At 40.7% G+C, this 22,520-nt stretch overlaps 2 protein-coding genes across 2 annotated transcripts; both read right to left on the bottom strand.

The window, feature by feature from the left end:
* Window positions 1-3,708: 3,708 nt before the first annotated feature.
* LOC139130487 (uncharacterized) lies at window positions 3,709-11,740 on the bottom strand. Its single transcript, XM_070696264.1, has 6 exons — window positions 11,349-11,740; window positions 8,867-8,996; window positions 8,143-8,316; window positions 7,523-7,743; window positions 6,043-6,141; window positions 3,709-4,217 (listed from the first exon to the last, which is right to left on the bottom strand). The coding sequence occupies exons 1-6, from the start codon at window positions 11,694-11,696 to the stop codon at window positions 4,071-4,073; spliced, it is 1,119 nt and encodes a 372-aa protein (XP_070552365.1). The 5' UTR covers window positions 11,697-11,740; the 3' UTR covers window positions 3,709-4,070.
* A 2,567-nt stretch (window positions 11,741-14,307) lies between these two features.
* Window positions 14,308-22,520, bottom strand: LOC139132222 (uncharacterized). The gene is made up of 10 exons (XM_070698612.1): window positions 22,329-22,520; window positions 20,933-21,269; window positions 19,791-20,050; window positions 19,568-19,701; window positions 18,857-18,942; window positions 18,446-18,564; window positions 17,623-17,771; window positions 17,108-17,195; window positions 15,903-16,386; window positions 14,308-14,654 (listed from the first exon to the last, which is right to left on the bottom strand). The coding sequence occupies exons 1-10, from the start codon at window positions 22,518-22,520 to the stop codon at window positions 14,407-14,409; spliced, it is 2,097 nt and encodes a 698-aa protein (XP_070554713.1). The 3' UTR covers window positions 14,308-14,406.

Here is a 22,520-nt window from a genome sequence, read left to right as displayed (position 1 = left end):
AGGGAGAAAACTGTCGTGCACATGAACGGTGGCATACGCAAAGAATGCTGGGATTGAATTTTAGAAAAGCGCCCCCTGTGTCAATAATTAAATTCAAAAATTGCCAGTTTTTAGACGGAACGCTATAGTTTTCAGCTTGCACAAGTGGAAGTTGGGCAGTGCGGTTACCATTGCAATGATAATGATTGCATGATACGTCCCTTGTTTAACACAATAGGCTGTTATCATTGTAAAAATTGCCAATTTTTGTCCAAAATTTTTACACCTTACAGAAAATCTATAGGCGTACCTGCACTGCTGCAGGGTTTGACATCGTGTACGTACGTGAAATGCTTTCATCAGAGGGAAACTGGGCATAGTTGTCATATAAACGTTTATGAAGTAACAATTAATTACATTTATCATGAATCAATACAAATAACATTGCCAATCTTAACCCCTGGCGCGACACCAAGGGCTGAGCCCTATATAATATTACGATATTATACCCTAACGCACCACCTTCCTTTGAAACAAACAAGATAAAGAAAACACAACAAGCGAAACTTGACAAAACTGTCGACGTCACCTACTCTTGCATACTTGCAGTGAAAGGAGTCAACGAAAACAGTATACAATAAGTTCCAACGAAATGCCTTACCATGAACTACAAACATGCTTGTTTAGTTGGTAGATTTCAATTTCTGATGTGAGTGAACAACAACTGAACTATAGCGAGACGCCGAGAGTTGCCTAATTTTATACATGAATGACAAATTTCTACGCTCCGGACAAGGAGGATAAAATCGCCGGACTTTGCGACTGATTTTCAAGAAAAAACGAACTATCTTCTCAAAATCAGAGATAAAAATCAACATATTTCGCCGTATGTATCATGTAAATTGCCACTGTAATCTAGCTTTACTGTCATCCATAATATTTGTTGTTTTTTGAAGCAATAATCAGCTGATTGATGTACTACTATGTTAGTAGATGGGCAGAAATTATGTAAAATCGTTTCCTCGCCCTTGTTTGGCCATATACCTCATCCACTATTCGGTCAGAAGATGATGAACTGTAGAATTATCTTTCTTTCAAAGGAATACAAACTCAACAAAACTATTGACAAGTCTTCAGTCGTCCTCTGAAGGCGAAACATAAAGTCCTGAACATTCATGTAGTTTTTTAAAACACGGAAATCCGAGGGGAAGGTGGTGTGATGTGTTTTTGTTACTACCGTTAGGCCTATGTCTTAAGAAATGGAAAACGAATTCAATTTCATAGGCAAGAAAGTTGTTGAAAATGTTTATACTACCTCCTTGTAGTACGACAAGTCACTAAGTACATGTATACACACATAACTGCGCTCTCGTTGACTTTTGGACAGGGCGGAGTAGTTTTCAGGTATCGATATGAATTTGCACATCACTTCATTTCGAACTTGTGTTTTCATACACATGTTCCTCCATGTTGGACAAATGGTTGATGTTTTAAGATAGAGAAGACCTTTTATTCCCGTCTAATTATGACGAAAATGATGCATATGGAAATCAATAAGAATCTCTGATGAAAATTGAATCTGAATGTCATTATCCTACCGTACGGGACCTTTTTAACGCTTACCGTCTGCGTTGACGCCAATTCTCTGTACACACCTCCGTCCCACAGAGTGAAGTCAGACATTTCCGAAACTGTACCTTCGTTCATCTGGCAGATTCGCTCGTGCTTCCAGAAGTTCACCGATTCGCACGCGTCGAGCTTCGTGCACTTCGTGACGCACTCTCCGAGGCTCCTTGCCGTCGCGTTCTCGTAGTTTGCCCCAAGGTAGATGTACCCGATCTCGTGTTTCTCGATGGGTACCATGAAAGAGGCCCGGTGACAAGACAGCCTGACGTTGGTAAAGTCGTCCTCTTGATTACCGATGGCCGACCAGATGAGGCAAGCCGCAATGGTTACACAGGTGACAAGTGACATACTTTCATAGATGTTCCTTCCCACTGGAATTGGTCGAATAGTACAAAGACTGCTCGCTTTCTCCACAATCTTAAGAGCCAAGCTGTGTCAAACTAGTGAAAGACCTTTATTCCCAGATCACATAATATCATCAATTACAAGACATGGCAACGGAAGCAATCTTTTCATGCACGTTTGCATAATTAATGATACTGACAAAGAGATTGACGTCATTCGTCTCCACGTCTCCTCAGTGGAGAAACAATTCTCAAATTCGAAAAGACATTTACAAGTGGATATAGGCAGCGGCATTGGAAAATAGTGTGTATAATTAGGTTTTTGTTTCAGCATATTATCAATGGAATCCATACGCTGCGAGCATCCACCTCTTGGGATTGTTGGACTACGATTAAAGCTCCGGTAGCTGTAACTTTTGGTGTATTTTCAAGTATTTTCGTTCTGTCCGTTAGAGACACTTTATACTTTATCGTAACTTTAAAAAACAGTGCGACAAATTCTAGTATTTAACTTGTTAATGCAATCTGTATGTGTTGACTACTCACTCTTAGTACAGACAAGAAAATTCAGTAGTCTTCATAAGATTGTTCATTGTGCACAGTGTACCGTGTCGGTTATGTTAAGGTAGAACGCACCTTAGGGACAGACATTCAGACTCTCAAACTTTTACAATTCTCTTCTGATATACCACATGTGGGGGTTCATTTTAAAGCTCTTGGTGAAAGAAAACTTTTCACCGCCTTAGTTTTTCGAAATTCGAAAATTTTTATTTTTCTCCATAGAGTTAACACAGGGATAGTGGCCTTTTTGAATTTTAAATATCGGTAAATCTTGGGTAATTTGTTTCTCTAGTACCAAAATTTGCACGGTGACCCCCTATTTTTATTCTTGATTTTGAAAGAGAATGATTGAAAGATTCCTGGAGGAAAGTTAGAGCAAAAGTTTAAGTCTTTCACTTTCGAGGTGCATACTACCTTAAGGTAGATTGCGCCTCGGGGACAGATATTCAAACTCTCAAACTTTTACAATTCTTTTCTGATCTACCACTTGTGGGGGTTCATTTTAAAGCACTTGGTGTAAGAAAACTTTTCACATGCTTAGTTTATCGAAATTCGAAAATTTTACTTTTCCCCATAGAGTTAACACGGGGATGGCGGCCTTTTTGAATTTTAAATATCTGTAAATCTTTGATTATTCGTTTCTCTAGTACCAAAATATGCAAGGTGATCCCCGATTTTCATTCTAGATTTAGTAAGAGATTGGCTGGAAGTTTCATTAAGGAAAGTTTGAGCAAAAGTTTAAGTCTTTCACTTTTGAGACGCGTACTACCTTAATAATATTTTATGATACCTCATGGAGAAAACAAGAAATCGCATTGATTTTGTGGAAGTGACATTATGAGCATTATGTAAAAAGTTACAGCTATCGTCTCTTTAAAAGGAGTGCACGTTGTATATGATATCCATCTGCCAGAAAATTACAACAAGATTACAAGCTTTCAGGTATAGATAACGTATTATATTTTCTTCAAACAAATTGTTCGTTGGAAATCCACGCAAGACTGTCGTTCGCATAAATATGAACACGTGTATGTATGCTTAAAAGTGAATATTAGAACGCACAATGTACAAACCTTCTGTTCAGAGAAACATATCCAGTCTCAGCTGATAAAGGGCACTTACTATCAGGGCACGAAAGACCAACTTGTCTTGTGGTTTTTTTTTAACTTTAGCATGGTTCAGTGTATCGAACCCCCGCTGCTTTGAAATCTAATATTCTAAAAGACGATACACATTTCGTCAGTTCATTCTCTTGCATCAGGGCAACTACTGTTTAATTTAATATATCCATGTCTCCTTATTCTACCTTTACATATATATATATATATATATATATATATATATATATATCTTACAAATTTCTGGTATAAATCATTTTTTTTAAAGAAATGGAACACCGATCTCCTTCAGTTGTCGAAAACCTATAGAGCAACGTATCGTATCTTAGCAGAGAGATAACTATCAGCGCAGGTCTCCGAAATCACGTGTTCTCTATTTTTTGTTTTTTATGTCTCTATGTAATTTTCGTCGGTATGGTCTGCAGCTGTCATCCGTTTCCATCTACCCAGTGCATGCGTAGACTTCAACTCGCATGGATATGTGACCGTACCATCCCTGGACGACGAACCTAACGTATCGTGCCACGAATGACTTGCTTCCCAGGGCGTGGTAAACAATGGTGTATCGGTCCCAGTTGCCGGAAAATACCTGAAGGATATTGCATGGAAAATAAACACAAAAACTTTCACATAATAAATACGCTTGCAATCACTGCATCTTGTGGTCATAATGTCGCTATCAGATACTGTGACAATGCAAGATGTTGTATCCGAATGACACCGGATGTTCTGAGATTAATACTGTTGGAAGAAAAAAGTTGTCTTACAAATATTACACTTGGATTAAGATATCATATTATTATCCGTATTAATAGTCGCGCCAGCGGCTTACTGACTACGCATGCTCTTATTCATAATATACTATGCGACTAACCGGAAGTGTACCCTACCTTCATGGGCGCTGCCATCATGTTTTTTTGAGTACTCGTGAATAAACAAATACAAAACGTGCAAATTATTATTTTATAACATGCCATTTATAAAATATATCTTTTGTTAGCCAGTTAGTGTTATTATCCACCTTGTCGCTGATACAAAATATCATTAATATAACGCATAAAAGTAGAAAATGGGAAAAAACTGTCTTGCATATGAACGGGGGCATACGCAAAGAATGCTGGGATTGAATTTTAGAAAAGCGCCCCCTGTGTCAATAACTAGATTCAAAAATTGCCAGTTTTTAGACGGAACGCTCTAGTTTTCAGCTTGCAAGTGGAAGGTGGGCAGTGCGGTTACCATTGCAATGGTAATGATGGCATAATACGTCCCTGTGTTAACACAATAGGCTGTTATCATGGAAAAAATTACCAATTTTGTCCAACACTTTACACATTACAGAAAATCTATTCCTGAACTGCTGCAGGGTTTGACGTCGTGTACGTCAGTGTACGTACGTGAACTGTTTACATCAGAGGGAAAGTGGGCATAGTTGTCATATAAACGTACATGAAGTAACAATCGATTATATTTTATCATGAATCAATACAAATAACATTGCCAATGTTAACCCCTGGCGCGACACCAAGGGCTGAGCCCTACATAATATTAGAGTATTGGTGTAAATAGTAGCCTAAACCAAGCCTTTCCCTTCAAGACAATTGAAGGGCTCGGTCTCTATAAGTCGTGTATAGCAGTTTGTTAGAACAATATGACGTGTTTAGTCCATAATTGTTCATAACGGTAATAGATGTGCATGAATTGTTTAAGTAAAAGATAGGAATGTCATAAAAATACACAGACTCAGTAAAAGATCAAGTAATGTACGATTTGAACAGTGCTTTTCTTCATGTCAACATAACATTACGTGTATATGATGATATTTTGGTTATGTTAGGTACCTTCCGTTTCTCATTTTGTAAGTCCACTGTCACTGTTTACTACACCAAGTTCAGAGGGGTGACGAAGAAATTAATTGCATCCTCGAAATCAATACTGCTGGTGGACTGAAGCTTTATAAGCATCCAGCAGACAGCTCTGTGATGGTTTTGTAATGTTTGTTATTTAAATGAGCGATCAATATTCTCGCCCAAGGACTGTTCAAATAACGGGCTAATGGCCAACGGGCCCGAGGGCGCACTAGCACATTGTTATCCAAAGCCAATGGCCCTCTCACCGGTCCCATGGTACTTTTCGCGCCAGACAAGGGTGAGGTGTGTGACACCATAACCGATACATTCGTCGCCGATTGGAACACAAGGCCCCAAACCCTTTTTGTCGTGAACTGAGTTACTCGCTGTGTGGTATAACATATATAGAACAAAAAAAAACAAGTTTTGTCCTATATAGTGCGTATTTATGCATTGTGGGATAGCCGGGAAGAGGTCAACGACCAGACCGACCTCGTCATGTCAGTAGTTGCGTGTCCAAATATCATATGTTTTATGCAGGATATTTCAGAAGTTTTGTGAACTTACTTTGTCTGATCCATTGTCATCCTTTACGTAGGTCCAGCCATTAGGGTAATAGTGATATATCTTGTAGGATGTGACCCATTGGTTTGAATCACCTCGCCCCTACAGAGAGAGAGAGAGAGAGAGAGAGAGAGAGGAGAGAGAGAGAGAGAGAGAGAGAGAGAGAGAGAGAGAGAGAGAGAGAGAGAGAGAGAGAGAGGACAGACAGACAGACACATACAGCAACAGAGAGACAGACAGTGATAGAGACAGACAGACAGACAGACAGATAGACATACAGACGGGGTTAAAGGGAGAGAGGCAGAACGACAAGCAGCAGGGCAGGGAAGGGAAACAAAGACAGTGTAGGTTACTCGACATGAAATCAGCGTATGTCACGGAAACCGGAATGGTGAGAGTGTCTGGTCAGAGCTACATGTGTTTGTACACTGCAAAACAACTTTATTAATTTTGATGAGGAAATGAATAACAGCCTTCAAATTGAGAAACAAGGGTGAGTCTCCACATGTAGATTTCGGCCAGTAAAACGTTCACTTTGATATTCTCAGGATCCTTCGATAATGAAAAAGAGGATAAAAACGCAACTTCTCGCATTTTTAGTGGAAGGGGTTGTCTTCTTTCCATAAGCAAGAACGAATCAAAGCTAGCTATACGCCTTGCTATTTAGAGCATGTATCTGCGTTATACAAAATCACCTGGGGTTTTTTTCAAACGTTTATTCGTTATTAACAAACGTAGACCTATATACCCGACAACAGATTACACTTCAAACAAGATAGTTTACCAATTTGCCTATGTTTAGCAGAGGTTTAAAGGCAGAGCCTCCCTTTAAAAGGACGCCAAGGTATGGCGGCATTCACTGTGTAAGTGGACACCAAACAGGCAACACGCGGGCACACGCTCAAGAAAATGCCACTTTTTAGTTTTCCCCGGCCACAAAAGCACAGACAGACTGCCAAGCGGTCAGCGTGAAGTTGCTGCCGATCGAACTCTGTGGTTATATTCAATGTCTAACGCAACTGGAAGACAATTTTTTTAGGAAATTCGAGCGTTTGTGGCGGGGAATCAATGACCGTTGGCAATTTGAACTGACCGTCAATCAAAAGCTTGCATAAACTCTGTTTGCAGGATTAGCAAAATGTGACAAAAGGTTGAGGTCAGTTTGTGTAATTAATGTTATAGAAATCAAACATCATACTGGCCATGTGTTTGAATGGGAGGAGAACTCCACTAATGCGAGAACCTGGGATTGAAAAGTGCGGCTTTAAGTTCAATGCATAATTTCGAAGTTGCCACTTCCAAACTTGTTCCGCGGACATGGGGTGCAGGCATCTTATGTCAGCCGCAACGAGTGTTGTTTGCCTTGTGCGTGTTTTAGCCTTTCAAATACCCCCGGGAAATACCCTTACGTGTATCGCAGTCCAGTGTGTGTGTGTGTGTGTGTGTGTGTGTGTGTGTGTGTACCAAACTGATGCACGCTCACCTGCGATGCTACCTGTGTAACCATCCGCGACGATCCGATATCGACCTGCAGCCACTGTCCGACCGAATTTGACCCGGAGCACCACGAGTGGGAGTAGCCGCCTACAGCCCAATTCAAACGGCCCTGGTAAGAAATGTGGTTCCAAGCCCAGTTGGTGCTAGCCGTAATCTGTGAATCCGGTATGGCCCCACTTTCACAGCCAACCGCGGTGCCGCTACAAACTATGACCGAAACAATATTTCATTTCACGTGTACGTATGTGTAGTGTATGCTGTGCATATGATTGAATGAGTGATTTTTCGATCGGTTATTGTTTGACTGAACTTAAACCGTCCGAACGGTCGTTAACGAACACAAAAAAATAAATTTAATCTAGTATGTTGGAAAGTATTCAAACAACACCCTTTGAAACTTCAGATAGAATCATCAGGTTAGCGTAACGGCAAACTCAGTCATGTGTAAGACTATCTTTAATTTTTTTTGTCTACTGATTTCCATATTGTAAACATTTGGTTTTTGAAAAGCGAAGATGCATTGGTTAAAAAAATTATCAATTGTCTCCACTACATAGAAACGAGGAGGCAGAAAATTAGGTTACAGCTCTGAAAGGATATACTTACTGGAACAACTCGGAGTAGCACTCCACGACCCGGTAGTACACGTGACCGTACTGGATCCAGCCAGGTTGTACCAATCGTTGCAGAGTATCTGTATCTGAGTACCGCTGGCCACCGGCCATGAGTAAGATCCACTGATATGTGCATTGGATGGCACACTTGGCGAGTAACATTTTGCTGTGATGTTATGGTGAACGAATAAAATGATTTAAAATGATATGGTTTCCTTCTACAGAGCAGTGAAGAGCAGTGTATGTATGTATGTATGTATGTATGTATGTATGTATGTATGTATGTATGTAGGTAGGTAGGTAGGTAGGTAGGTAGGTAGGTAGGTAGGTAGGTAGGTAGGTAGGTAGGTAGGTACAAGGTATGTATGTATGTATGTATGTATGTATGTATGTATGTATGTATGTATGTATGTATGTACGTATGTACGTATGTATGTATGTATGTATGTATGTATGTATGTATGTATGTATGTATGTATGTATGTGTTTGTATTTTCTGTGTGCATATAATTCAAATTAGACGTGGAGATGCCGTTTCCAGATTGCTCCTGTGCTGTTCTCGTTCACTTATCCCCCCCCCTCTCTCTCTCTCTCTCTCTCTCTCTCTCTCTCTCTCTCTCTCTCTCTCTCTCTCTCTCTCTCTCTCTCTCTCTCTCTCTCTCTGTATCTATGTATAGATTGTTCAGTAATTATGGATGTATAAAAAAGTGACGTACCCGTCTCGCAGTCGTATCCCTCATAGCTATCAGTGCACGTACATTCATAGTATCGAGAACTCCAGTCGCAAATTTCGTGGCAGGTGGCGCCATTCAGACAAGGGTTACCACGACAACCTCCGAGGGAATCCTACGGTGGGAAGATTGTAAAGGTACCATTGATTGGTAAAACATTTAAGGGCATGCTACCAAACACACCTATTGACACGCTCGCGCTCTCGCGCTCTCTCTCTCTCTCTCTCTCTCTCTCTCTCTCTCTCTCTCTCTCTCTCTCCAGTTGAATCGATTGACATCAATGAGTAGACAATCGAACAGTTACAAAGGTTTTCAAAAGATCTATTGATTACTACGAACACCCAATACTGTAATTGACAGCTAATGATTAAATGCATCTCCTCTCCGACTCTAGTCACGTCTTTCCGGTTACACTTGGTAACGTTTTTAAAGCACATTTTTTTAATGCAAACGGTCGATATTTGACGAGGCGACTGCGAGCGGATCGCGAGATATCGATAAAAACATGTCTTCAAAAAAGTAAAAGTTTGAATTCCGGTGGCCCACCTAAATTCAGCTTCCGAACATCGAACGTTCGGCACTGGGGTCATTGTCAACTAAGCTATGGAGTACGAGTCTACGCTGACGCTGCTGTACGCCACAGTACCACGGGCGTCGGTGATCGGTCATGGCCTGTGGGAGAAAGCTGAGTCTTACTGACTTGGCGTATAAACGAAAAACAATTTTTGCTGATTCCACCAGAATTGGCAAAGGTGACTAGCACAGTTACGTGCGGGTATTACATAGCAGCCGCCGCGTGATATGCATAGACGCATGCCACGCGCGCATTCCACGCGCGCGGCGTACTGTGTGGCAGACGACAAAATGTAGTCATCGGAGGCGGCTAATATTTGACATGTAAAAACTGATGTTTATGTGGTATTGGTAAAAAAATAAGACAACCGATTTAGAATAATGGAAACGACAAAAACTAAGGAGAAGTTTTTAAAAGCTTACCTGAGGTAAAGGCATAATGCTGTATGTAAAGTATTTGCAGTGGGAAGTAAATTAATTGAAATAAATTAAATTAAATTAAATTAAACTGAATTGAATGAAGTTCGTTCGAACTTATTGTCGACTCCCTAGAATATCGTCAATCAGCACAACAACAAATCTTCGGGGGATTTCGAGTCAAAATTAGAACGATCGTAAAACTTCGGGATGTGAAAAATACGCTCGGGAAATGACATGTTTTTATCGATATCTCGCGATCCGCGCGCAGTCGCCAAGTCAAATATCGACCGTTGGCATTAAAAAAATGTGTTTTAATAATGTTACAAAATGGGAGTCCCTCTTTAAGACAATCCAATACCATGATTGATTTTTATACACTGGAGGTTGTACCGAACTGTTGCTATTCGCACTGAAAATTTGAAACCTTGAAATTCATTCATTTAGACATAACTTCTTTTGAAAACTAAACAGCGTCGTGACGTTGAAATAGATGTGTGATCTACTTGTTGTTCGATACATTTGCTATTTGGTCACAGACTTCCACTTTTCAGTGCGCCAATGAGGGGGGACGAGTATCTAATATATGCGTATTAAGAGCGAGTGCGTGTTACGTCATACTCCATTTGTTCCCTACATATGGTGAGAATTATGCACAGTTACACACCGACAACAACAACACCAACATCAGCAGCAGCAACAACAACAACAACAAAAGCACACGTTTACCTTAAAGTCTGTCAAACTATAAATAGTTTCAAATATCGGACAGTTCAGAAAATCGATGGTACTCCATTCAAGATTAATGTGACTAATGTTCAGGCATTGATAGCGGACAATGGGATAATTAATAGTTAATACACTGTTACCGCCTGCCGCGAGGGGGGGGGGGGGATACGGAACATTGCAAATAACTGTGCATTCCTACCTGCAAAAATAGCATTTATCTAACACAGTCAATTTTCAATAGACACTTATAATTTGACATGAAGTTCAGCTACAGGTCTCATGGTCTAGAACACATTGTGTATACCTTTACGCTCGTACACACACTAGCGTATATACGTTTACCGAACTCTCTGTTCGGAAGCACTGTGTTCGCAGGATTTCTTCGAAAAGAAAGCCAAATAATGAATGCTCTGCCATCATGACTCTTCTGAATTTTCAGTTCGCATATCAAAATATTGATTCGACAAAATTTTGTGCGAACGTGAAAGTTTTCTTCTGTTTTGCAAAGTAGAAACCGATTTTGCCATATTCGTTCGGAGAAAAAATATTCTTGTTCCGATTAAAAATTCGTTGATTTGAATATATATATATATATATATATATATATATATATATATATATACACCAACACATGATTGTATCTTCTCATAGGGGTAGTTGACCGAATTTTCATCAAAACTGTTATCCAGTGGTTATCTCACAGGGAGATTATGTATATTTATTTTTTGACAATTATTACTCTACTTACATGGTGACTGTTTGAAAGTTCCCTGTAATATCCCTCGTACGAGTAAGAAAGTTGGGAGACATCGCTAATGACGTCATCATTGAGCAGACACTGAGATTCAGGTTTCAAGAAACTCAGCGACTCACACGAGTCGTCCCCGATGCAGTATGTGACACACTCCCCGAGACTCCGGGCAGTCCTGTTTTCGAAGAGTCCCCCAGCATAGATGAAGTCCCTCTGGTGTTTCTCGACGGGCAGCATGTACGACGAGCGGTGACAGGAGAGTCGCACGCTGGAGAAGTCGTCCTCCTGGTTACAACTGACCAACTGCACGACGACGACGAGAACCGAGAAAATTATATCAAACATCTTTAAAGCGTGTCTCCCGTCATCGCATCTGAAGAAGCGACTTCTGTGTGTCAGTGTTTCATGTGTCAGGAGAAGTCGACCCCCAGGTGGGTAATGATGCGCACCATCGAAAGTAAAAATAGACAAAGTGAGTGAAAAAAATTCCTGCTCTTGACGACCACTTTAGTTACATGTAAATGCAACTTTTTTGTTTGGGTAATTTTCTTCCTGACTGATTCTGCTTCCAAAAGTATTTTGAAGTACAAAGCGCTATCAATGCCAACACAGGGTGTTGTCCACAATTCGCGATATTGTTCCTGACAAATTAATTCCAGTTCGGACTAAAATTCGGCCGTCGACAGTGACATTAAGTATTATCAGTGTTAAAAACTTAAACGTCGGGCATTTAGCGATTAATGGTAGTGGTACAAAAATTTGTAGTTTCAAACGAAACAAAAACATCGAAAAATGCATCAAAACTTACTGTCGCTAAATTATAAGTTCTCTCAGATACTGGAGCGATAATGTTATGAAATGGTTCTTAGCGTCGATTTTTCCTTCGCCGATACGTTCCAGGCATCGAGGACGAGAGAAAAGTATATTAAACACCAGCGCTGCGTCATTACAGCTGGCGCGTGGTGTTGATAATTTTTCAGAGTTGCGAAAACAGAAGCACTATGTAAAGTATTGTAAAGACCAACTTCGTAGTCACTGAACAAACTAATCGAAACAGACTTTCAGAACTTACCTAGGGGGCTTAACGATATTTGCATGAACGTGACACCCTGTGGTCGGTACGTATTTGGGCGGGTGTCTTCGTGAAAAGATTAAAAAATGGAGTCGAAATACCGAAACAGTTGTTCAAGCTGTCAAAGTTAAACTAGATTAAGAGCTCGATTTGCTGGTAAAAGTAAAGCAAGCAAAGAATGAGTTCTTATTTCATACGCCTGGGTTTAGTTTTGATCGGTTTCAGGAAAGAAATTTCCAATAAAGAGGATGTACATTCGATATCCGTTTAATCTCTGTTGATCCTTACCTGCCTTTCACTACAATCATTTGGCCAAACCCATTGTCACCTGTACAACACTAAGAGAACAAAGTATACCACGCCCTCATAGATGGCCGTTCAAGGCAGTCACCGCATGTCCAATCCACAGGGTTAAAAATGTCGAGTCAAAACACATTCCGATGATCTCTAAAATCTAACTCCCATGAATTTTGCGATTGATCTTTGGTGGACGGAGAGGGTGGGCAGATAAACCATACTTCTTACAATTGACTGCACCAGCGCTAGAGGACTATGGAAAATTACTGAAAGAACATCGTGAGAAAATTATAAGATTCTGGCTGCGATATTTCTTTATATACCAGTATTCAAATATCTTCGCTATCATAGCTCCATAGAAACTTTACCTAATAAAGATATCCAAGAACTTGTTCGATAAAATTTAAAGAAATGATTTCCTAACTTTCCCTCTCAAAAGAGTCCAAATCAAATCGAGGAGGGTCGTCTAAGAATACAGTTAAGCTTTTATTGCACTCTCAATAGTCGAGAGGGACAGGCACTGCGTGCGCGCCGAACTGTCATTTCATTCGGAAAGGTTTGAAAACCATGCATCTTTAGACTTTTAGGCACAGTTTACCTGTTGAGACCGCGGCTTTAGTCCTCGGAAAAATACTGTAAAGAATTGCCATTTTGTGACCAGTTCATCTTCAGGTTTAGTCCGGAGGTTTCTGTGCGAATAGTGTTTTTTGTGCGTACGTTCTAACTTGGATAGTTTTATTTCTGTCTGGGTAGATTTCAACCCCTATGTCATGAAAGGCCAGGATTTTGGCATTGGAACCTTAGAAGAACGAGATGACTTGATCATAAATCAAAGTACATGAAGTTGCAGATGACATAACTCTTCGAACTGTCCCATCGTATTTGATGTCCATTCGATATGCAATCAGTCTATTACAGCCCTTACGTGTCCGCGACATTAGGTTTTTGAACATACCTTTCGCCGCTATAGTTTGGTCCAAACCCATTGTCGTCAACTGTAATGTTGGACCTGTTTACAGAGTAATGGGGTGATCAAGTAAGAAATCCAAATTCTTCATAAAGTCCGCCCCTTTCACCTTTGAAAGGGGAGAATCGTACCCCTCCCTCCAGCCAGTTAATTGTCAGAGTTAAACATTTTTCCCAGTCGTTTGTCCCAGTCAGAGTTAAACAATTTCTGCAGTGTATTTTTGGCAATTTATCTCGCATGAAAAATATTTAATTTTCGCTGTGTCAAACGTTAGGGTGACAAAATTTTCTTAGATATGAACACCGTGGCAACTGTAGGGCATTCGAAGCTTTTGTTATACTTGTATATCAGATTATTTTAAAGTCGGAGAGTGCTAACAAGAATGTTGAAAGGAACAAAATTTGGCGAAGTTAAGCTCTGCAGACAGAATTACTGACACCAGCAATATATTGCGCGTTGGCCCCGCGTTTATCAACACTCCACGATGTCGCACCAATATGAGAAAAAAACCCTGATTTTTCCGTTGGTGAAGATGTTGCAAGTGCAAGGGAAAGTTACGTTGACTAGGCTTCGTCATTTAGAATATTAGAGAGAAAAAAACGAATACTGAACTAAATGAGTAACATTATAAATTTATATACTTTTTTTTATAATTACACCAAACTCTTAAATAAGGCGCTATACATAATCTGAAAATATACAATTGTGAAATATGAATTTCAAATTGACAAGTATGCTGACAGAGCTAAAAACAGAATTACATTGAAATAAAGGGTGTAATATGGATGTAGCTTGTCTCCGGAGGACGGATTGATGGATGGCGTGTCGCCGATATTTTTCGAGCTCACGCAAGTGAAAGACTTTTCGCTGTAGTACTCGTCTTCCACGGTGCACATGCAGCTGTACGTCGACTCGTCGAACAGCGAGCCCTCCGGACACCCGGCATACATGAAGGCCACGTGATGATCTGTCGGAGAAAAAAATAGCGGCGACATTTCAAATTATTCTATACCCTTAAACAAGCGATGCGTCGACTGAAATTTTCACCAGGAAATCCTTCTATAGTACCGCATCTTGCAAAGTTGATTTGCATACTTGAAGCAAAACTAAGAATTTAGTCTCATTTTTGACGATCCCGCGAATCAGCCATTTTGTCTCAGCTTCAGTTAAGCTACGTATACCTATGTAGGGACGCCACCGTAACTTATAAAATGTAGATTATACAGCGTGTTCAAACCATCGATCATTTGTGCCTGGAGATCTAATGCAAACGTTCATACCAGTCAATCGATCGCGCCTGTGTTCGAACTGACAAGTTTCCATGTTAACCGAAAATCCTAACCTAGTGGAGGGCAAGTTATCCAAAGAAGTTTCCTTCAAAATATCGCTTTTTATTGTTTAAAGATGGCTTCGAACAATTAGTAAACATTGACATGACAGGCTTAACTATTACTACATCAGCGTTGTGCCGACACTGTTTTTTTAAAATTCGTCGCCGCGTGTAGGAGATTTTTGTGCAATTTGCAAAAGAATGAAAAACCAAAACTAGGGCCATCTTCAAGTTGACAAGGTTTCCGAAATAAAATAAAGTAATAATCGTTGAATAAAACTCCCACAAGGAATATTGGAACCATTCTTTTTCATAATAAACATATAAATCAGAGGTTGCTGTGCAAAGTTTCGGAATGTAGAGAAACTATATACCCTTTGAGCGCAAAAGTCAATTTTTGTCACTTTGATAAAATATACCACAGTCAATTTTTTTCTGATTTTTGCCAAAATTTTGATAAAAAACTGTAGCTAATGAAATCCATTTGGTCCAAAATTGGGAAAAAACTTGCATAAAAGCTCACAAAATTTGGTAAAATATTGCATTAAAATTTTGGTGGGAAAATTACAGCAGTCAGAGGCTTAACCGACTGATATTTTAAGGTCAAAATAGCCGTAATACTGGCGTTAAAGCTGTTGGAGGGGATTAGATTTTCAAATTGCAAGCAAACAAGGCTCAGCTGCAAATATTTACGAAAGAGGCTTCAAAACTGAGTCAACAAAACTACCACAATATTGTAAAAAAATATCTCAGTCCAAAACCGTCCGCGCCCAGCCACTACAGGACAAATTAGTTATGTGGACAACTTAGCGAAATAACTCGTATCCACGAGTTTTGCTTCGTATGCCATGATGGAAATGCCGAAATGTCATATACAGCGCTCACCTGTCGGGTCTCTTGCTCTGGTCATGATATCTCTCCTCTGTCGGCTACCTCTTACCGCATCTCGTCGCACGATGGCGCTGTCCGGTGCAGATCTGGTGTACACTGTCCTGTGGACCATGAGCACACGATTGTCCCGCCCGTCTCTGCCATACCTCTCGGCGAAACTTCGTTTTCTCCTCGCGGGTGTCAGCACGCCCTCTGTCTTCTCATTCAGACGGAAGACCGTGGTGATGGTGTACTCGAGTCTCTCCTGGGACAGCGCGGAGTTGGTGAAGTCGATGTCGTAGATGTTTGTACCCTGGTCGTAACCGTGGTAGTCCAGGTACTGCTGTGTCGTATTATCTCCGTCTGGCTGCCAAGCGTCAAGGGATAAGTCCGAGAAACTGTACGACTGATCGTCTCCGTTATCGTCCACGGCCGTAAACCGGAAATCATCGTGTTTGTAAGCGATGTATCGATTCCCGACGTCAACATCCAAGCAACCCTATCGGATGAAGGGGAAATTGACGATTTTTGTAACTTTACTATGTATCAATGAAATTGGCATGAAATCGATACAAAATATGATAAATGCAAGACCTACAGAGTGTTAAAATTGTCCTAATTTCAAAAAATATCGCAAATTGTCCCGAGATTCAGATTTCAGCTTACATCCACATCTCGAGGTTTAAAGAACTGGTTATTTGGAGAGCCAACTCGCATTTCATATTTAAAGCACATTGTTATACTTTTTTCAGGAAAACGTTTTTGTTGCTAGTTTCATCAATGGCCTGTATGACTTCTCCAAATTGAGAAAATCTTAGAAACACACAATGCGTCAAATCAATCCATCTACATTTACACCGATATTTAAGATTTAAAATACTAGTTTAAAATGAACCCCCACAAGAGGTATATCAGAAAAGAAATGTAAAAGTTTGAGAGTCCGAATATCTGTCCCCAAGGCGCGATCTATCTTAAATGGAAACTGTTTAAGCTCCTTATGGAAACTACTGAGAATTTGAAGACTTCGAGAAGCTATCGCAATAAGGGATTTACATGGAGGTACGAAATGGCATTTACTTGATCCCCAGCCCCTGTTTAGGAGGATGCATTATGCAACTACCTGCAGGTCACATGGTGCGACCGGTATGGCGGTGACAAGCTTACAATAAGGAACCAATTATCATGGAGTTACACAGTAAAAATCCTGGGGCTTTTCTTACCCCTAGATTCGCCGTCTGGTCTTCCTTGCACACCATGAATAGCGTCAGTTCCAAATTGAAAAGGTCTCTGAGAAATTCTGGCAGCATCCTTCAAAGGAAAAGAACATAGGTGGGACTGTATACATCCAAAAATTCAGAAAAACCTGTATGTTGTAAAGTTTAGGTTGATGAATAATTACCGTTAGTTCAAAGTAATTAAATTATGTTTTGCGTCCGCTCAAGACTGAGAAAGGTAAACTGTTCAAAATCACACACAGAAAATTTTACACAGGCAAATTTTCGATTGTGTCTACGTATTAAATATGACTGCCCATTCACAAATCACTTTCCAAATCGCCTCTCTTCATTTCGGGCGTCGAAAGCGTATCGAAACTACACAGATATCACTTATGGCGCTTCACAGTGGGCGAGTTTCACCATGATGCAAGTGCTGTATTTAGTGTTGCTTCACTGTCAAAAAACCTTCATAGAGGGCGTCGTCTATCGTCTATCGAGAGTGCGAGGAAAGTACTCACTGTATCTTCATATTGACGGGTTCCAGATGGTTTACGCCTCTGTTGCCCGCCCTCACACCGCCTCTCAAATCATTACCATTGGTCCCGGTGATACTGAGCAGATACAGGCTTGGATAATCCCTTTCAGCGTCTCTCACTATAACCACAGTCTAAATTAATGTTATCAAAGAGAATTACACAAAATCTTTTGTTAGATTTTCAAATAAAGCTGAATACTCGTTATTATAGGTTCTTTATTGGGAATAGGTTGAAATCGGGTTTTGGTCAACTTATTTTTTTCTGCAATCTTCGAAGAACGGGTGTAAAGGGACACCAGTATTTTGGAAATCGTTTTGGCCTCTGCTACGAGGCAGATTTTCTTATTGTTGTCCCAAAAGTACATTAAAATACAAAATCTTGGCCTACATCCTGGCAAACATAAATCTTGGTCTACAATATGCGATGTTACTCTTGGCAAGTGAATTCTGGTCCGGACAACATTGAGATCGAGTCGACAATATCACGGGGACTGAACATTGCACCTACACAGGCCTATCTCAACAAGTTGGACACACTGGTCATTTGGCACGGGTTTGGGAGTAGAACTTACTAGAAATCTGTTTTTTGAACCGAGAAATATTACTAGAGAATTTAACACAACTATGGAGCTTTTATAGTGCGGGCGATTTGCAACAACGACAGCATTTCAGTCGAAGTCTTACATGCACCGAGGATGGAACCGAATGTGTCGACAAAATGTGTGATTGAGGTGAAAACTCCTAAAAGACATGACATCCTTGCAAAAGCAAGTACATATACGCAATTATGATTTTTTTTTACAAACCTGAAGGGTGATATCCATTGAGATGGTGAAAGTTGACGCGATAGTCTCTGCACAGCCGGTTGGGGGCTCTGTTGTGGTGTCTGAACATTGGTACTGCTTGTATTGAAATGTAAAAACCCCTTAGAAACAAGAACGATAAAAAAATATGTCAGCAACAATTACACAGAGTTGTACATGAGCAAATAGGGAATAACAATAATTTTGCGGCCCGAACTATAATCTAGCGCAAAAAAGTAGTTCTCACTATATTTGCAAACGTGGGCTTCTGTTATAAGGCGCCCACAAAGCCGCTCGCTTCGAGAGAGAGAACCTGAGAACTTTGCGTCAATTTTGTCGTGAAACATCGCGTCAAATCGACACAATGATGTGATGTAATGGGAAGTCAGACTTTGAATCTTTCTGCATGTTTACCTGTTGCATCGATCGGCATGTCATCTTCCACAACGCTATCATCAACGTTCAGAATCAGTTCAAAGTTCCAGGTTTGAATGCACTGACTAGAAAGACAAATATTTAGGAGAATGAGTTGCCCGAAATATCAAAAGTCGGAAATTTGCGCTTGAGCTGTGAATAGTTTATGGATATCACAGAAGTTTGCGTCGAAAATTCGAAATGTGCACAGATTGTATATAAGTCCATGCCATTGAATGACGATCGAGAAAACGCTTTCTCGGGGATCCGTGTGCAACATTTTACAAGTGGTATAGCCACGAGAACTGATGACGTCAAATCGCCGAACACAAAACACAGACGCCTTGTAATTATGGCACTCTGTCTTGTGTACGGAGATTTGACATCAGTTTGTGGTTATACCACTTGTAAAATGATGTTGGATCGGTGCCCTTGCCAACTTCCAATTCGGTATGACAACTTGTCCACTGTCAACGCCATGCACTAATGAAGAGCAACATGGTCGACCTATCTGCAGCCTCCCGAAAACTCCATCCCTGACGTAAATAGTACTTTCAAGTTCAAAATCACGATGCCCGTAAAGGAGATTACTATCACCGTCCAACCCATTATGACGCGAGGCTTCAGATGTGGCATGGCGGTAGAAAGAAACAGACACTTGTCCTCACTAAAGGGTTCATTCGCTTTCAGGTTTGAGGACTGGCTACTTACTCTGATGTTACGAAAATACAGGGTTCAAGCACAATTGGCAGAGTGAAGTTCAGGTGTCTGGCCAGAGAATTCTGGTTGTTCTCGGGTTGGTAGTTCTCGGTGCCGTTGAGGTAGTACAGCAAGGCGCCGTCGGCCTGCGAGGACGGTATATAGGTTTTGAACTGATTTCAATCCTGGCCAAGCTGGTGACGGGGTTTCCGGAATCGTCAAAGTACGGTCTCACGATGACGAAGTCGATGATCGGCTTTATAAGCGGTGAGCTGCTGAGGACGAAATTAGCGATGGCAATTCGAGACAGGCGGTAGATGAGGCTGATGCTTGACGAGACGAATCCGAAGCCCTGGGTTCCGTCAGTCGGGTCTATTGGGCGCACGTTAGTCACGTACACGGTGGTCTGGTATTCGATGGTGTCTGTGGTGTTCTGGTAGGTCCAGATGTTGTCGCCGTTGCTGTTTGTGCAGTTGAAGAAAAAACCAAGGTTTCCTGCAAAAGAAGCGATGCGTACGTTAAGATAGTATGCGCCTCGAAAGTGACAGACTTGCTCAAACTTTCATTAATGAAAATCTTTCAACCATTCTCTTTCCAAATCAAGAGTAAAATGTCGGGGGTGACCGGGCAAATGTTGGTACAACTACAGAAACAAATAACCCAGGATTTACCGATATTTAAATTTCAAGATGGCCGCCATCCATGTGTTAACTCTATGAAGAAAAATAAAATTTTCAAATTCGAAAAACTAAGCCGGTGAAAAGTTTCTTACACCGAGAGATTTAAAATGAACCCCAACAAGTGGTAGATCAGAAAAGAATTGTAAATGTCTGATGGTCCGAATATCTGTCCCCGAGGTGTGTTCTACTTTTTAAAGCTCTATCAGCCAACTTTTGACGTTTTTTTACAGTAATTTTCTGTTTGTAAAACAGTTTCACAATCTCCATGTGAGTTGACGCCGCCCGAAGGAGAAAACGCCCTTAAATAAACGTTAATGGTCAGTGCGTAGTCTGTTATTTCAATTATATTATCAACGAACCCCGTAAAGCCGTCAAAATTTACGAAAATTTCCCCGCGCGAACGACAACGGAGCCCCAAAACCTGTCAATGAGTAGGCCTAGTGCGCGCGCTGCAAAAATTTTGTAAAATCCGATTTTTCTGAAAAAAGCGTCTAAACTTGGCCAACAAATGCTCCATTTATTTTGTGATTGATTATGATCTTTGTACAAATAACAATTTCGTTTTAGCCGTAAAGTTACTGTGTTTACGATATTATTCATATTCACGGGCATGAAAACAAGCCATTACTGTGTATTTGTGGGCAGTCACGTGGTTCAACTCGACCAATTAAAACGCAATATAATGAGTGTTCAATACCTCTGTATTTCATATGGTAATCACGTTTGGTGACATTTTGACCATACTGATCTGGCTCTGAGTATGTGGGGCCTCTGACGTAACTTGAAAAGAGTCTCTTGAAATTTCCTTCTTTGGCGTCGACTATGGACACGTTCCTGGTGACGAAGTTTCCATCGTCCGTGAAGTAAAACCCGGCTCCGTTGGCGCTGAAGGTACCGACGGGCATGACGTTGGAGCACTGGCCGGTGTTGTCCGCTATGATGTCACCGTTGTCTGGGTCGACCGGCAGGGCATCCTCATTGTACTTGTACGGCTGAAAGTCTACGACCCAGAACTCCGCTTCTCCGATTGTGTCCTGAAAATAAAACGTTGAAGAACGAGATGTTCAAGGGTAGTACACGCATCGACATTGACAGACTTAAAAGCTTTGCTCAAACTTTTTTTCTGGGGAACTTTATATCACGTCCTTTCGAAATTAAGAATAAAGTTTACTGGTCACTGTGCACATTTTGGTACCAGCGAAATTATTTATCGCTCGACGCTTCAAATTCAAAAGACGGTCATCCCTGTGTTGTATCTACGAGGAAAATTAAATTATGATTTTCACAAAAACTTGTCTAATCCACGAGCTTCAAAACAGAACAAAGCGTGGTAGGCCAAAAAGTTCTAAAGTTTGGGTGTCCGAAAAGCTGTCCCCGAGAAGAATCCATCCTTTACGTTTTAATGTCGACATGCTTCAAAAAGCTCGATACTTTTGTATCATGTACTGTGCGAGTTTGAACCAGTCGCAGAGTCTGCAACCAAGCCAGTCCGTTTAGAGACAAAATGCAACATCCGAAAGACGAACATTCTAAGTATAAGCCAATAAACAAATAAGACCGCAGCTTTTTGAAATATGAAGTCCTCTCACTCCAAACGAGGGGGGAAATTGCCATGAAAATCGACGATGGACAAAGGCAGCTTTAGCTCAGGAAAATGATGCAGTAGACTGGGTAGCGAATTACTAAGACGCAGTTATTTTCTCAGCTGTGTAACAAAGTGCCAATAACCAGCTGGACAATAATTAAATTCAAAGATCAACATTGCTTATTTCATATTCAGCCAAAAGTCCCCGGAACACTGAAAACATAACTTACGCGACTAAATACCTTTTGAATACTTGTATCGTCGATAAATTTGAAATAGGCAAACTTGGAAGAGTAAATTTTATGGCGGGAAACGGACTCGCGCGCACAAACTTTGGTATGTTAGCTGTTCTTTGTACAAGACAATACGGGTCGTTGACCCCATGGGAACTTGGCAGAAGTCACTCTGACATAATTCCCGACCACGAGTGTTTCATTTGGGCGCTAACTGTAACAGAAAAAATATTGCAACAGTTATCTTTTAAAAAAATAGTAAAGTAATATATTACTTCTGCAACGACGTCGAATACAAGGTTCTCCTCTTCAATCTGGAATTCGTCCACATAGGCTTGACCCATCTTTCTGAAGAGGTCATCCAGCACCTTGTCATCGATAACCCGTCCGAGCTGTTGACCAAATATCAACGACGAGCGCCATAGGAGAATCCATAGACAAAACTCAAACGACGCCGACAGAGGCAT

Source organism: Ptychodera flava, chromosome 4, assembly GCF_041260155.1.
Source record: "Ptychodera flava strain L36383 chromosome 4, AS_Pfla_20210202, whole genome shotgun sequence".
NCBI lineage: Eukaryota > Metazoa > Hemichordata > Enteropneusta > Ptychoderidae > Ptychodera > Ptychodera flava.
Note: the sequence above shows the minus strand (reverse complement) of the source record. Positions and strands in the feature narration are given on the sequence as shown.

Excerpts from the sequence above, each read along its gene's own strand:
- LOC139130487 (XM_070696264.1), bottom strand. The coding sequence starts at position 11,696 with ATGTTTGATATAATTTTCTCGGTTCTCGTCGTCGTCGTGCAGTTGGTC. Across the intron at positions 7,744-8,142 it reads TGCTACTCCGAGTTGTTCCA|TTTGTAGCGGCACCGCGGTT; the intron begins GTAAGTATATCC and ends TTTCGGTCATAG. Across the intron at positions 6,142-7,522 it reads TTACACAGGTAGCATCGCAG|GGGCGAGGTGATTCAAACCA; the intron begins GTGAGCGTGCAT and ends CTCTCTCTGTAG.
- LOC139132222 (XM_070698612.1), bottom strand. The coding sequence starts at position 22,520 with ATGCCTCTGTCGGCGTCGTTTGAGTTTTGTCTATGGATTCTCCTATGG. Across the intron at positions 19,702-19,790 it reads CGATCATCGACTTCGTCATC|GCCGACGGCGCCTTGCTGTA; the intron begins GTGAGACCGTAC and ends CCGTCCTCGCAG. Across the intron at positions 18,943-19,567 it reads TGTATTTTCGTAACATCAGA|TCAGTGCATTCAAACCTGGA; the intron begins GTAAGTAGCCAG and ends TTGTCTTTCTAG.